The sequence below is a fragment of the Melanerpes formicivorus genome, unplaced genomic scaffold (assembly GCF_026170545.1).
Source record: "Melanerpes formicivorus ecotype bairdi unplaced genomic scaffold, bMelFor1.0.p_v2 SCAF_33, whole genome shotgun sequence".
Lineage (NCBI taxonomy): Eukaryota > Metazoa > Chordata > Aves > Piciformes > Picidae > Melanerpes > Melanerpes formicivorus.
This window is the reverse complement of record NW_027142385.1, coordinates 3,339,889-3,356,068: the sequence shown is the minus strand read 5'-3', so window position 1 is coordinate 3,356,068 and position 16,180 is coordinate 3,339,889. Positions and strand designations below refer to the sequence as shown.

General features: G+C 49.3%; 1 protein-coding gene across 1 annotated transcript in view; it reads right to left on the bottom strand.

The window, feature by feature from the left end:
- Positions 1-459: 459 nt before the first annotated feature.
- The window catches only part of EEIG1 (estrogen-induced osteoclastogenesis regulator 1), a 39,981-nt gene continuing 24,260 nt past the window's right edge, over positions 460-16,180 (bottom strand). The window contains exons 5-12 of the mRNA XM_068155659.1: positions 13,100-13,216; positions 12,560-12,606; positions 9,767-9,924; positions 8,499-8,603; positions 8,045-8,234; positions 7,744-7,865; positions 6,586-6,655; positions 460-5,759 (exon numbers count right to left, since the gene is read on the bottom strand). Of these exons, the coding sequence (XP_068011760.1) occupies positions 5,714-5,759; positions 6,586-6,655; positions 7,744-7,865; positions 8,045-8,234; positions 8,499-8,603; positions 9,767-9,924; positions 12,560-12,606; positions 13,100-13,216 (855 nt within the window). The 3' untranslated portion in view covers positions 460-5,713. The remainder of the gene's footprint in view (positions 5,760-6,585; positions 6,656-7,743; positions 7,866-8,044; positions 8,235-8,498; positions 8,604-9,766; positions 9,925-12,559; positions 12,607-13,099; positions 13,217-16,180) is intronic.

The window sequence follows — 16,180 nt, the reverse complement described above, 5'->3', positions numbered from 1 at the left end:
ATGGACAAGACACTCCGGTCCCGGCCCTGTGTGTACAGACACACCCAAGGGGAAGGGCAGACCTTGCACGGCAAGGGGCAGGAGGGCATTGTTGAAGCACAGCTTGAGCGAGGGCAGATTATGGGAAGCCTAGCTGTTGCCCGCACCTCCTGCCATCCCCCTCCCCCCTGGCTGCGGGTTGCGCGGTGCTGCCAGCTCCCCTCTCCAGTCCTTCTCTTGGCTGCAGAAAGGCTGGCGGGGATCTCTGCTCCCAGCTGCCAAGAAAATCCTAGAAGGCAAAGCCAAATCCTAACCCAGGGCCCTGCAGGCCCCATCTCCCCCTTCTGCTTCCTTAGCAGAGATAGTGGCACACACTTAAAACGAGACACAAAGCAAGCAGGATCGGGGTGAAGTACCAAAAAAAAACCCTTTATTGATTTATTTCCCCCTCCCCCCCCGCCCCAAAAAACCATAACAACATTTGACATTATATTGATTTCCTCATATATTTGTTATTTCTCTACGTTAGGAACCAGATACAGAAAATACAAACACGATCTGTTGAATCAGAGATGGCACAGCATTCCCTTAGAAAAAGAAACCAACAACCAACCCAACTAGAGGAGCAAGATAAAAAAAACAAACCAGGGTGAAAAATAAGTCATTTCCCCTCCAGCCCAAAACTTTCCAAGAATCATCATCATCATCATCAAAATAGAGCAGTGGAAGTAGCTTTTCTCTTTCTTCTGCTTTTAAGGAAAACAAAAAAAAGTTAAGATTTTTTTTTTAATCTAAGATTTCAACGTGGAAAAAAAAACCAACCACAAAACAAACCCCAAACCAAAACTTATCTTTCGAGCAGTTTTGGAAGTTTGCATAGACCCATTCCCTTTCCAAAAATACCAGCGCGCTCTCTTTCTCTCTCTCTATAGACTCTGATACAAATCGGCTGCGTGCCTCGGCCGCAGGGCACCAAGCTCCGTTGGCTTTCAAGAAAATAGAACACCATCTCCCTTCCCCGCCCCTCCCCCCACAAAAATACGGGGCTCTACCTTCTGCTTTGTGTTTGAGGCAAGGCAGGAGGCTCAGCCACGCCGCCTCGCTCACAGCTTCATCCAAGTGCCGGGGTTTTCGTTACCCAGGTTTTCCGCCTCCGCTCCCTCCCGACAGGGCAGGGGCAAAGCCGCGCGGAGCGGTGGAGGGCGTCAGGCTGGGATGGCTCGGGAGGGCTGACGGATGACACAGCTCTCAGGAGGGAAGCTGGGGGGGTGGGGGGAACTTGCATTCGTTGTCCCCCCCACTGAGTGAGGAAGTGGCTTTGCAAGGACAAACATCTGCGACCAGGCAGTGTTTGCAGGAACTTGCCCCCGGGGACCAGCCTTGTCCACAGGGCTCAGTCACCAGAGCAAGAACTTGTTCAGCTAGAGACTAGGTGGGGTGGCAGGGGGCAGGAGGGGCAGAGGGTGAATTTGCAGCTCCTGGGTAAGGCAGCGAGAAGGGGAGCAGGGGCCCCTCTCCGGGAGGGGGGTTTAACCTAGGTGCTCTAGCGTACCTGGAATGAGGCTTTCCCAGAGGTTCACAACAGCATGTGCAGAGTCCAGCTGCACAGCCACCAGTTTAAAAAGAAACAGCAACAACAAAATAAATAAAAGTCAACCCCTCCTACTAAGATGAGAACGAAACAAGTATTTGTCAGGTCTCAGCCTGGTTTGGAATCCTCTAAAAACTGAAGCAAACATTTTAAAGGGCTTGCTAACTTTCTGCAGGGGGCAATGTAATGTGGCAACGAAGGGGGAGAGATCACACAGCTGCTGCCCGTTGCACCGAGGGTCAGGACAGCACAAAGGTCCCCATTTAAAGTGCCAACCATGCAAAAGAAGAAGGAGGAGGAGCAGTGTCCTTCTCCCCCTTTTTCCATCACCATTTCCAACTGAAACCCATCTCCTTCACCAGGTCACAACTAAGCCTATTCTTTTGGACATTCACACTCAGCTTATATTGGTTTAAAAAGAAGTTAGTAAAAAAGTTACATTGAATTTCCCAACTCTTTGCAATGGGCTTCCACCAAGTTAAAGTCCAGAAACTGGGAGAGCAGAGCCCACATGTTCCACCTGGCCCTGAGACTGGAGCAGAGAGCCAGCTCTGCTCTTCAGGGTCAGCCAGGCATGAGCAGCTCTGCTCACCCACATCAGAGGTGCTGGGGACACAGAGTCTTGCCAATAAATGCCTTTAAGTTGTTTAAGCCACCTCTGAATCCCCTGAGAAGGGGAACAATCTGGGGAAGAAAGTCCCCCCTCAGCCCCCCCAGGAATAAAATATCAATGAAACAATAATGAAGTCAAAACAACACCAGCCTGCTGGGTTTATAACCAAAAAAAGCAACAAAAAATACTCAATAAACTTCACAACAGAAGGGGGAAAAATAAAAAGAAAAGAAGAAACCCCAAAGGAAAGTAGCCAGCAGTTTGGGTCTGGAAACTGATTCACTTCTTAAAGGCTCAAAGTCCAACAAGGAACAGAGAGGGCAGCGATGCCACGAGGGAAAAAGTGCTTGTGAGATGCAGCTGCCTGAGAGATGGCAGCCAGTCTGCAGGACAAGCCACCCCACCTCCATCACCACCACCTCCCATGCCCAGCACTGGCCAGGCACTGCTGGGCACCACTCGTGATGGATGAGCAGCAGGGCTCTGTGTGGGATTCTGAAGTGGGAGCAGACAGCTCCTTCCTCCCTCTGGGTCTGCTGTGTCTGGGTGCTCCAGCCCTGGCTGTGCTGCACCAGGCTGAAAAGCCAGGGCTACCTTCTTTTTCACAATGAGGAGTAGGAGAGCTAAAAGGCTACATAAAGATCAGGATCTGTGGAACCAACAATAATGTGGAGACAAGGAAGAGATCTCCTATGGGACAGAGTTATTGAAAACACAAGCAGTGATGTGCTAAGCCACTGGAAGAGAAGCCAGAGACACGCCCAGGTAGGCCACAGCTATGTGATGGAGCAGGCTACACCTCTGCCAGCCCGGGAAGATGAGACCAGCCTTCTGAAAAGCTCAAGAGCTTCTCTTGCTTTGCTGGGAAGAGATTCCTCCCTTGGCCCACTAGGGATTTCGTGACATGCTGAGCTGCCAGCGCCTTGAAGCAGCTGACTCTTGCCAACAGGGGCCCAGAAGTAAGCCTTGAGTTCCCAACAGCTCTGACAGTGACTGTCATTGTTTTTCATGGGAACAGAAGCAAAGCAGAAGTAGTGAGCTGGGTTTTGGCCTCTTTCCTGGCTTATTTTTTGCTCCTTTCAAGTCCTGGTTGAACCCAATTTCCTGAGGGTCTCCACTGGCCCCCAGGAAGCCGCAGGCGCTCTGTACTGGGGAATAGCCTGACCCTCAAGTCTGCATGGCCATCCACAGTCAGGGCAGGGATGCACACTGCTGTCTGAGCCTGCTTCTGTGCTCACCCTGACCTGAGCAGAGGGTCAAGCCAGGCCTGGCTTTCTGGCAGAACCCCAGGGAGAGAGAAAAGCAAGCAGTTCTCCCCTTCCTGCAGACACACAGCATCCCAGGAACAGGGCAGGATGCTGACCAGCCTGCTGGTGAGTGCCAAACCTACCCAGACTGAATTTAGAAGAGACCACCATTAAAAACACACCAGCAAGAGTGAAAGAGCTTTTGTTCTAGACTAACTCAAAAGACCCAATACTTTTTCCCCTGACACTAAGCCAAAGAAAGGTGTTGTCTGTACCCCCTTCTTACCATAATCCAACTTTAACTCCCTTTAAAGGGAAAGAGTGAAAATGATCTGTGACCTACAGCTGGTCTGTCCAAATACAGAAAGAAACCTCTTGACTCGAAGAGGGAAACCATCAAAACAATGGAAGCAGCTGTATAGCTTTGCCACACTGCCTAGCACTCTCCCCATGCAGCCATCACTGGTTAGCAGGGCAAGAAATAAAATACATAAATCACAGCCCTTTCATTCCTTGTTTCTCAGTCTGCCCAGTTCCCTTTTCCAGTAGCTCATCTGCATGCATTCTGGCCACAGAGTCCACAGGCAATCCTTTTTTGTTTGCCCCCTCTCCTTTGAAAAACAAAAAGGCTTTACAATAACTAAGAGTTTGAACAACAATGTGATCAGTTACAAGTCCTTTCCTTGCTGAGTGTGTGCCTATGCCCACAGACGTGGGCATGTTCCCAGCCATGCCCAGGGGCACGCCACTGCTCCGAGTGCTTGGCCGCTGAGTGCTACTACAGTACACTGGCAAAAGAGGAAAGGGCACTCCACAGAAGTAGCTTATTGGCTGAGAGTCTCTGTACAGGAAGGGCTGCAAGGACAGCCTGCTGACGGCCCATGGCAGGACTCTGCCTAGATCCTTGTTTGAAACTCAGCTGCCCAGGGAATCTCTAAGTGGGAGCTGAAAGGGGCTGACATCTCTGCCACACACTGCAGAGAAGAGGCAGCTGAAATGTCATCAAACAGCTGCAGAAACCAAACCCAAAGAAGAACAATTGAAAGATCAACCTGAAAACAGTTTGAAGCCTTGTCAGAAGAGTTCACTCACCACGGAGCAGGTAAGAGCAGCTGCTGTGGCTAATGCACCAGAAAACACCCATTCTACCTTTGAAGGCAGGGACAGTGGCTTCTCCCCAGCCTCAGAAGCAATCAGCTCAGGCACAGATCCCTGCTGACAGGGCAAGAAAGGCCAGCCAACACCAGTCCCCTTACTGGCCCGGGCCAAGAGAGGCAATTGTTAACCATCACCACAACAGAAAGACCACCACAGTCAACTGCATCCTGCTCTGGCCCAGGGGAGGGCTATCAGTTAACCAGATTCTTTCACAGTCCAAGAAGGGCAGTTCCCTTCCTGAGCCAAAAACACCCAGCCAAGCAAAAAAATAAAGAGGCTTTGTATTCCAAGCTCCAACAGTGACTATTTGCTGAATCAGTCCAGCAAACAGGGATAACACTCCTGGAACAGCAAGTAGAAGCCTCTTCCAGGTAAAATCTGGAACCTCTAAAGTGCTCCTGCTAATGCTAATAGATGAACACTGCCCTTCCATGCCCAGCAGTGGAAGGGCACAACGCAGTTAGTGGTAGAACAGCACTAGCATTTAACCATTGGTCAGCTCCCATCTGCACTGGGGTAGTTTTCTGCAACACACTTTTGGGAGCTATTTCCTATGAGAAGAGGATGTTTGGGGATTTGAGGGTGAGGAAGGTGAAGTGCACACCATAGCATACCTTGTTCAGTTAAACCGTTGCCTTGGAAGGTGATCTTCCCTTGCAGAGTCAATGGGATAAAGCATCCTGCAAGTGGCCATTTCACCGTGCCACCAACAAGCAGCTCTCGGTTTGGTTAGAATGGTTTCCCCCTCCCCCAGTGGTTTGAAGAGTTCACAGTGGTATAACCCAATGTTTTGGGGAGATAGAAGCTGAGAAGTCCCCTGTTGCAAGTGAATGGGTGGAATGTGGGATGCAGATGAGCAACACCCTCTAGGACACCTTGTGTCTGAGCAGAAACAGGGGAAGGCAGGCACTGGAAGAACTGGGAAGCAGAGAAGGGAAATGCCAACACAGGGAAAGTGCATGATCTGGAGTGGTCTCAGAGTAGTTCTGCAGTGCAAACGTATGGGGAGGGGCATGGAGAAATCCCTTCTGGAATGCTGCATGACGAGAGGTAAAGGTTGGCATCCATGTGGCAGCAGACTGGGTAGGGGGCCTGTTTCCAGCAGCTCTACCCTGTTCTTCACATTTAGTGGGTTTCAATCACCACTGGCTCGTAAACTCCAGATGAGACCCTGGGGAGGAAGATGAGAAAGACAGGTTATCTTCCTCAGTCACTTAGAGCAAGCAAGTCCTTACTGGGTCCTCTCCACTGACAAACACCTCCCTCTAACCCCACACAAAATACCAAGTCAGCCCTCCTAACACAGACCAGACAGCTGTGTGGCAAGCTAACCTAGAGCTGGGTCTGACACACAAATCCTTCTGAAGGACAGAGGAAAAGGGGGAGTATCCTGAGCAAAGAGCCAGTGTTCCTGGCTTTGCTGTGCCCTCCGTTTTGTCACCACCTCGACACATCTTTGTATCGCTATTATTGCTTGTCTGTTGTTGGTAACCTCAAAAAGTGCTAGAAAGGCTCAGACACAGCTAGCCAAGTCACTGTACTAGGAGCTACTGTGGCAAGAAGTAGTTTTACTTCACTTGAAAGAACAAGCCCTCACGGATGATGGAGGAAGCAGGGGACAATAAAGCCAAATGCTGCTGTTTTGCTGCAGGCCAGCAGGAGGCAAAGCTCTCTGCCTTCAGCCGGGTGCCGGAGCAATCGGGAACCAACTTCTACCATTTTGTCCTTCCACTGCTTACTTCTGTTCTTGGATCCAGCAACTAGGATCCTGTTATTCCCTCTGAGCTCCTGCTGAGAGCTGCATTCGTATTCCAGTGCAGCTGTAGCCTGTCACCAAAGGGATCCCAGGGGTGTGAATGAGGGAATAACACCACCATGTAGCTAGCAGATGATGTTGAGAAATGGCTCCTGTAGCAAAAGGTGAAAGCTTCCTGGGCACAAAGAGCTAACTAAGCTCCCCAGAGCCCTGCTGTCTGCCAGCCTTTCAGGAAGCCTACCTGTTTCCCAGCTGAATACCACTCAATGTAGTTGTTCCATCTCTGCTCACAAACAACCTCAGGTTACTGTCTGCAGATAGAAAAGGAAGACATCAAAATCCAGTACCACTGAGCGCTGCCAGGTGCTCCCCCTCCCAGGTGCAACACACAATGCTCAGCACAGGAACAAGTGTGTTTCTCTCAAGGCAGGTGCATGCTTTCTGGTGTTCCCACAGTAACAGAGCCTCAGGTAGAAGTCAGCCACACCATTAAGCTTTGGAAGAGTAAATGCAGAGAAATTAATTCAGTGGTGCCCCACCAGCTGCTTCTTTTAAGGCAATTCCATTGCTGCAAGCTCTTGGCGAGCTTAAACTCATCTGACCAGATGAGATGTGGGGCTTCATGCTGCTTCTGTACTCTAACTGGAGAAGAGACCCAGCCTGCTCAGCTGGTGAGAGATGGCTACATTGCCCCTGGTTTTAACCCATGCTGAGGTGTACATCCCCACAGGACAAGAGTGTTGCCATGAGCAGTGATCTAAGTCACTAACAGTACACTCTAGAAGCATGAATAACAAACCTGGCTCAAGTTTGTAACTGATCACAGACCCTCAATTAGATGAGCAAAAATTGATTTGTAGGCTAAATCAGACAATGAAACCAAATGCAGGAATATTCTCAGTTTTCTTTAACAGATGCTGTGACTGCAATAGAGAACCCCCTCCTTAGCTGCTCAGACCTGACCACCAGCACAGTGGTACCCATCTTTCTTCCCACCTTTGTGCAGAGACTTGATCTTTACCCTCCAGTCGTGCTCTCTGACTTTAACAAACACCCTTGGGCTGACCCTGGCTGAAGGCCACCAGAGCAGCACAGACAGCTGATGTAACTCATTTCTGCTGCACTGAGGAATCAGTATTTTCCCCTCTCCCCCTGTACATTTGAGCTGCTGTCCAACCTCTGCTGCAGAGGGTAGAACAGCTGCAAGTGCTGTTTGCTAAGGGATGTGCAGCTCTCAAGTCCATGTGGTTTGTTTATCTACCTGAGGAACACCTAAGCAAGCACAGAAAGCAAATTGCTGTCAAAAGGGGAAGGGAGTCCATGGCAGGTCAGATCTGACTGTGAAAGCTTGGCAGCCTTGCTAAAGGAACAGTCAAGAGCTCCCCTTTGGGACCCCCACCTTCAGTATTGCTGACATCTGTGAAGTCCTGACTCTGCATTATTTTCTCCACTATATCATCAGCATCGATCCTGGTGTCATCCACTCGGGTTGGGTGACTCTCCACTGAATCCTTTTTCCTCCTGAGGAGAGAAAATAGAGGCAAATCTCACTCATCTTTCCCAGATGCAGACTTTCACATACTGCCCTGCTTCTCTTGGCAATAGCCTCCTCAGCAGCTACAGCCCAATCTACTGCTGCACGAAGACAAAGGACGCCGCTCGGCCGGCCAGAGCAGAGGCTCTGCTCTGCAGTTCCTTACCGGGAAGGTCTGTCCAGCAGAAGGGCTGGTCTGGGGGGGCGAGGCGGCTTCTCCAGCTTGTGGTCCCGCTCCCCCTCGGGACACTCCACAGTCATGCTCAGGCCTCCGGACGCACTGCTGCTGGTGGAGGTGTTCCGGCGGTGCGTCAGGTCGGACATGCTGGAGGAGCGGGAGTGCTCCGTGCTGTAACCTGCAAACACAGGGGGATCACAAACCAGACCTTCTCCCCTTCCTGGCACCACAGCTCACAGGCTGGGCAGCCTCAGACCAGCATTTCTGCTCCCAGATACAGAGGGTTAAACGTACACTTAGGAGCTCATCTGCAGATACTAAATGGGAGGTTGGTATTACAGAGTGAGGTGAGAGAGGTGGTTGCACATCACTCTCCCAAGAGCTTGTAGAAAAGCAAACGGAGGAGGCCAGTGCTGGCAGAGCTGTGTGCATCAATAGTTACCAGAGATCTTGGACTGCTGGCTGGCATAGCTGGAGTTCCGTGAGTGCCCCGAGTGGAAGACTTCCTCCGGGCTGGAGAGATTCTGATCTGGCTCTTCTGGGACACCTGCCAAGGAACAACAGAGCACTCTGTAACTGTAACCAACCCAGCACAAAGCCAGCACATTGCCCACTGATCACCTTGGACTGGAGGCTGATCTTGGGATGCTAGATAATGAAAGGGCAAGTCTGCTGGCAGAGCCCTGCTGTACAGGCTAGCACAGCTGGGGAGTAGAGAAGAAAACAATGAGCTTCTCTGTCAAATTTATCACTAGTTCAAGCATCCAGTGCCTGCATTTATGAGCATCCCTGGAGGCCTGAAGGATCTAGAAAGACACATAGTATCTGAGGCTGGCCATAGTCAAAAGCATTAAGTTATGGCCAAGAAAGCATCAGATGGCTACTGGCAGTAATGTATTACAGCCTCTCTTGGTGCTTCTGCTGTTGCTGCCTTTCCCCTTCTACTACTCACAGGACAGCCCATGCCATGTAAACCACCTCTCAATTTGATGCAGAAACCTCAGCATAAGCTCTGCTCCTTTGCTACTGCCCCTGCCTGTCTCTCCTACAGGAAGCTTATCCAACAGCACACAGGGTAACATGTTAGGCAGCTTTTCAAGAGCAGCACTTGCACACTGTGCTAAGTCAGTGAGGTGAGGAGCCCAGAGTGCTATTTCGGTGCAGTGTTATCTATCTGCCTGCACACCCAGAATGTGCTAGGAAGGGGAGGAAAAAAAGGCAGCTATGGGAAAATGCAGTGCCCTTGAAAATGGGCTCATACAGAAGCCAAAAGAACTCTGCATCAGCAGATGGAACAAGGCCATTAGACTTCAAATCAACCTCTAAAACCTTCAGAGGAACTTTTCTAGAAGACAAGTCTGAGCCACAGAAGAGCTGAGTGGAGAACAATGTTAAGTGCCATGGCACACAACAGAAAGCAGGGATAGATAAGTGCAATACATGAATTATTAACTCCCCAGCAAAAAGAACAGAGTGCTTTATCTCCACTGACAGAAATATGCATGTGGCAGAGACTCCTCCTTCTCCTCCTCAGCTGCACTTAATAGATGGGCTTGTTTTTCCTCAGTTTTCTTAATGAGCAAAGGGGTGAGGATGGGTGTGGAAAAAGACAAGAAATTGAAGTGTTTCTGTGCTTCCAACTGCTAGGAAAAACAAAAGAGTGTCCAGGCAGAGCCAAGGCTTGCATGGCTCCAGGGTGGGCATTCATACCCGAGCTGAGAATGGTAGTTCTTGGCTTGGTCTGCCGCAGAGAGCCAATTGTGGCTGAACTGCTGCTGCTGCTGCTGCTGGTTCCCTCACCCTTACAGGTCAGCTGCAGGGTAGAGTCCTGTCCTGGTATGGTGATGGATTTGGCGGTGGATGGAGGCCTGGAATCAGAAGCGAAGGAGGTTACAAACTGCCAGGCAGGGACTAGGAATCACCCCACTGCACTGGCAATTCCCACTCTGCTTTATCAAGAGAGTCCCTCTGCCTGCCCCTACCCTTCATAGTGGGGGGGAAAGCTGGCAGCCCTCTGTGAGTAGTGGTACAGGGTGGTTGGAGGGTTTTTTCCCCCTCTACATGCAGGACTCTGGTCTTCCCTGCCTCATCCTGCATCTGGACTGCATTACAAGGAAAAGTAAGTTTCTGAGGGTAAGTTAAGGCAAAAAGGAACCATTCAATCATTTATGCATGACAACAGACTCTGAACCTGCACTATCTTCCAGAAGATTATCCAGAGCTGCCCTTTCACCCTAACAGACATCCAGGCTTCACAAACAGAAACCAGTTTGCTGTTGTCCAGCTCTCCATTCCAGTGCCCTTTCACTACACCTTTCTGACTTGGGTCAGAAATAAATCTTTCATCTCAGTAACTCTGTCCCCTTGTGACAGCACTTCTACAACCATCACATAACCTCTCAATTTTTTCAGCTGATGATTAAACTCCTGTTCATTGAGACTAAAGTTGTTTTCCAGCTGTCAAAATGATTCTTCTGATTCTTCTGTGTGCTGCCAACATCCCTTTGTAAGTGCTGACTGCAGGGCAGAGCTGCGAGTGCCTGCAGCTCTCCTCCCTTCCTCCAGAAGTGCTTTTGGGTGGAAGCCACAGCATGTGCAGCGTGGCAAAGTGAATATTCCAGTTGGGGCCCTAACCTTCCTGTAGCCTGAAGTCTGAACTGGAGCCAATGGGTCACACCATGCTTTTTAAGTGAGGAGTGAGAGAGAAAAAGAATTACTGTTTTTTTCTTGCACTTGGAGCTCTGAGGGAAGATGCTTCACGAGAAGACCTCTGCAGGATTTTGGAAGCTGAGAATATTCTACATGAGCAGCCACAGAGCTATGCTGTAAAGGTTTCAGGAAACCCACAGCATGCCTCCACAAGGGGAAAACCCTCCCTAAGCATGTTATCAGTGATTTACATGCACTGGGTGCTTTGGGGACTTTGCTTTGCAGGTTAATAAGGCCTTTACAGCCTTGCTCAAACAAGCTGTTCCTGCAGCAGCTGTTGGAGCAGCTCTGTTGGCTCAGGCTCCTCTGCCCTGCTCTACAACACCCAAGAGGAGAAGGTTCATCTGAGCACTGCAGAAAGTCAGTGCTCGGAAGTGATTTCCCAGCGCAGTTTAATTCCTGCCTAACCCCCTAATGAGGGCCATTTCTCAAAAGCTCTACTGATAAAGAGCTATTCTCCATGCAAAGCTGCCATTTGCACATCATCAACATAAAAGGGGGGAAAAAAATACCAGGAATGATCGCAAAATTCCTTCAATCAAACCAGGACTTTCAGACTGACCCTGCTTCAATTCAAAGGCTATTTATAGCCAATTCTGTATCACTTTCAGCCACTCTTAACAGTGGGACTTGCTCCCACAGTGCAGGAACAACAGGTATTTTTGTCAGAGATGTTATTGCCAGACATCTTAGTACTCCAGATTTAGAACATCTGTTCCTGTTATGAAGTCATGGCTTAAGAGACCCAAAACTTCTTTATTACAATTCCTTCTGAAGCAGGACCGTTTCAGAAGGAGATGACGCTGCACTTAGGGTTTGAAAGCCCTCAGAAAACGCTGCAGCAGCACTACAAATTCCAGTCACAAAAATAAAGCTACCCAAAATCACGCAGCATTTCCTAACAAGAATGCAATCTCACTTATACGCTTCAAGCCAGCTCCCAAAATTGGACCTTTTAGCTCAGAATATCACTGCTGCAAGAGGTGGCCTCAAGGTAAAGCTTTCTTCTGCCACTCTGCTGGGAGCCAACACAAACTACTTCTATCAGCACACAGCAGTCCTGCTGTGTTCAGTCACAGCTCACAGCACACTCAAGGCAGGCTGCTTTGCACTGCAGAGTCTTGCAGCTCTGTGCTGCGGCAGGAAGGTTGATGCCGGCGGTAGGTTTGTTAGCAGCAAATCTGCTCCATAGCTTAACTGTGCTGATTCTTTCCTTTCACAATGTACTTTGAAGGACATGACTGCAGTTTCTCTGATGATTAATACCAATTGTGGAGGCAGGCCCCTATGTGACAAGGAGAATTAAAATGTTTTAGCCCTGCAGTGTTTTCATTGAGGTTTCACTTCAAGATCTTTATCCTGTGTGATTTGTGCTTGGAGTGTATCCATTTCCAAGATTGTTTTCTTCATTGACCTTTCCCTTCTCACAGGTCAGTGAAACCAAGCCCAGAGGTATGAGAAATTCTATCCTTTCATGCAAAACAGCAAGTTTGTCACCAACATCTTTTGCTTTCCAAAAGGATGACATTAGTGGAGTATTTTCTCTGACACTAGAAGAGAAAATGCTGTCCCCAACCATCAATCAAGCTGGGAAAACCACAGCAGAGAACCAACCAGGCTGGCTATGCTCTTCTGGCTGACTCAACCATTTAGGCCACCAGTATCAAGCTTTCCCCTGTACCTCCCAATACCAAGGGCATCTTTTCCCCCTTCCTATCCATTTCAGTCCTGAGAACAGCAAAAGCATCATGTGACCTGGGCTGGCCAGCACAGAGCAAGCACCCAGAAACTCACGTTTTGAAGCAGGGATCCCCGGAGAGCAGGGACATTCCAATTGTGACCTGGAGAGGGAGGACAAGGCACATTGTTAGCCATGCTGCAGGGAGCTCCTCACTTCACAACAGCCAGGAGGTCAAGGGCTAGGTGTAAAGATCTAGCAAGACCTAGCTCCTTTCCAAAGGGATTTAGTAAGGCATTTCCCTCCCAGCCTCAAATCACTGGCATCAGTAACTAACTCCAAGTAACAATGGCTCAGCAGGACACCAGCCTGGCCACCCTGGCAAAGTGCTTAGAACTTTTTTTTACCCCCCTCCCATTCATGGTTTCTTTGATGATAAAGAATGCTGTCAAGGGTCATTGCTTGGCCAAAAGGATGCCAAGAAATCAAAGGGCAACTCTGACAACGAGAAGCTTCCCAAGTCAGACTAGAAGCATAAAAGCAAAATCCTGCCTCTTTACATAACAGGACCTTCTCTGAGGCCTGCCACTGCACTCTGGCTGTGATCTTTCCAAATTCAATAGCAGGATTTCCACTGCCAGTACTGGCTGCTGTACCTTCAGGATGGAGTTGTCCTGCCGGGTGTTCTTAGTATCGTATCCCTCCAGCAAGCAGCAACGGACAGTGGATCCAGAGCCTGCAAATTCTGCCAGATTTAGATCAGCAAAGCCCAGCTGTAGCCAAGGAAACAATGGAGGGGAAAGGGAGAGAGAACAAAAATTAATCACTAAAGGGATATGCAGTGTAACACAGAGCAAAGGAAGAGAGCACATCTGTGAGCAGGGCCAGAAACGGAGCTGGGACACAATGCCACGGCTGTGAAGACCACCTTCTGAGAATGGGCAGGGTCACCTTCCTAATCCCAAGCCAGGTGGACACTAGGAGGCCTTCAGGAAGCCAGCCCCACGTGGAGGAAGGACACACAGCAGTGCTGCAGGCCAGGACAGTGTTAACCAGCCCGCAGCCGTTGCATAACCAAGGACATGGAAGGCACTAGGTCAACGATGTGGAAAAAACAGAATCACACATACACAAACATAATAAGGCACTCTTTGTGTTGGGCCATCCCAGAATGCAGCGGAGCATGTGAACCAGGAGATGAAAGGATATTGTTACAGAGGAAAGTGACACCGTCCCAAAAAACAAACCTGAGACTCTCACAGCACAGCAAGCTGGAAGCCCAGAGCCCTGCAGCACTGCCTGTGCCTCACCCCCACAGATGCAGCTGCTGGGCTGGGGAACTCCTGGAGCAAAGTTTCCTCAACACTGCCAAGATTTAACTAGGAAGTTGTGTGTTTGACAGGCAGAAAGGAAGAGAAATATTTGGAGAGATTTAGTTGTGAGCTCTCTAAACCTTCTCTAACAAAGAGGAAGCAAATAGGGGAGGTAACAGAAAGCTGAAGATCACAGGAATTCTAAGAGGTGCCTCTAGACTAAAGACAAACACAATAATGAGTACTTTTGTTTTCCTGCTCCAGTTCCTGCCATATCAATACAGCATTTCAAAGGAAAAGTTACAGCTCCTTTTACACTGAGCTTCAGCAATGCAAGTCAGTCATGCCTCATCTAATCTGATCAGGAAGAGGTGCTGCACCCCATGCTTAGCCAAACCATCCAAGCATGGAGAGTTTGCGTCACTTCAACATACAGCTCAGCTTCCAGCACAACAGAGAGAAGGTGGAGAAGCAGCAGCCCAGCCCGAGCTGTTCTGTGCACTGCATTTCTCCTGCCCTAGTACTGGCAGCCAGATGATAAAACTGAACAGGGAGCCCCAAAGAGCAGAAGGATCATAAAGAAATGTGGTGCTCTGTCAACTGTGGAAGCTGATAGTGAGTCACAGAACAAACCAGTCACTGTCGTATGAACTCTGGCCCCCACTGCTCCCCATCAAAAATCTAGACTGTAGTCTGCACATGACACATGACTCAGGGGACCAGCAAAGGGTCCAACAGAGGGCCATAAAGATGATTAGGAGGCTGAAACGTCTCTGTTATGAGGAGAGACTGAGAGACCTGAGGCTTTTTAGCCTGGAAAAGAACAGACTGAGAGGGGATCTGATCCATGGTGATCAATGTCTAAAGGGTGCAGGTCATGATGATGGGCTGGGCTCTTTTCAGTGATGGCCAGTGACAGCAACTCTTGCTCCTTCTCCTGACTAGAACACAGGTGGCTTCACTTGAATTTAAGGAGAAACTTCTTTCCTCTGAGGGTGCTGGAGCACTGGACCAGGCTGCCCAGGGAGATTGTGGAGTCCCCTTCTCTGGAGACTTTCAAACCCCACCTGGACACTGTTATCCTGGGTGACCCAATCTAGGTGTACCTGCATTGGCAGGGTGGTTATAGTAGATCTCCACCCTCTAACATTCTATGAGTCTATGATTCAGGGGAGGACAGCAGTAAGATTAGTATAGCTGCTTCCTCTATCCCATTCTCAAAGGGGAACAAGAGCAAAGGGAAAAAAAAGTGTGGGATGGAGCAGGAAGCTTTCTTCAGGGGCAAAAAAAAAAAGAGGAAGAAAAAAGACCCCTAACATTTTTCTCTCTCCTCCCTCTCTAAGAATTCCCTTAACACCAAGTGTTTCTCCAGCCTTTGCTGTAGATGTTCTTCTGTGTCTTTTAGCCAAGGGCTACACTGATAAGGGAAAAAACAGTGAAATTTTATCTCTCAGAGATAAACAGGACGGGAGAAAGCCACAGAGGGAGCTGCAATCCATCACTGTGACAAAACTGGAGGATGGAAGAGAGACAGCACAACCACACCAAAAGAACAACATGGCACAGGAGTGGCCCAGGCCAAGCTCTCTCTTCCTCCACCACAATACTAGCTTCTCCAAGAAGATCAACATCAGAAGACAGTGTGGGAGGGCTGTGCAGCAACCCATACAGTGTGCTGAGGTCAGAAGCTCTTCTCAGGAAGCAAATTCCCAGTATATAGAGGAAGGATCCCTTAACAAAAGGATGTTTTCAGATGTAACCTTTCAGAATAGTTTCCTCAGTTTTCCAGCCAGCTGATGGTGTTTCTTCCAGCTTGGGGAAAGAGTTTCCGCTTTATCAGTCCTCCTGCTGGCTTCCTCTCCATAACCCCTGACACGGAGGTGACATTAACGTCACACGAAAAGGTGCACGAGTCGATGGAAACTCTGTCTTGAGCACAAACAGTTCCATCACTCCCAGTCCCTGATGGAGGGGGAGCAGCTAAAGAGGCCATTCACAAGGTGCATTCTTCTCCTCTGCATCTGCTGGAGGAGTTTGCAGATGGATAAATACCATTTTAAAAGCTTAAGGCTCATTGTTTTGGATGGGAAAAATCAGCTGCGTGAACACACACCACAGACAGCTGCTGGAACCATCAGGAATCCCAAGGCAGTTCTGCCACAAGGACCTGCCTGGAACAAGCTTGGTCCACAAGCCAAGACTGAAAGGCTTATGCACCCTGTCTGGTGTGACATTCCTCAGCTGAGCCACTGAAATGCTCAGGTCATCTTCTGTTGAACTCTAGAAGAACATGCCTGTGTTCTTCACAAGAGACCAGGCAGGACACCAGCCCCAGAGGTAACAAGTACTTGAGCTTTGCTCTGCAGTTCTGGGCTGGAGCAAGTAGGTCTCCTTCAGAATGTCACTAAACACAACTGCAGACTG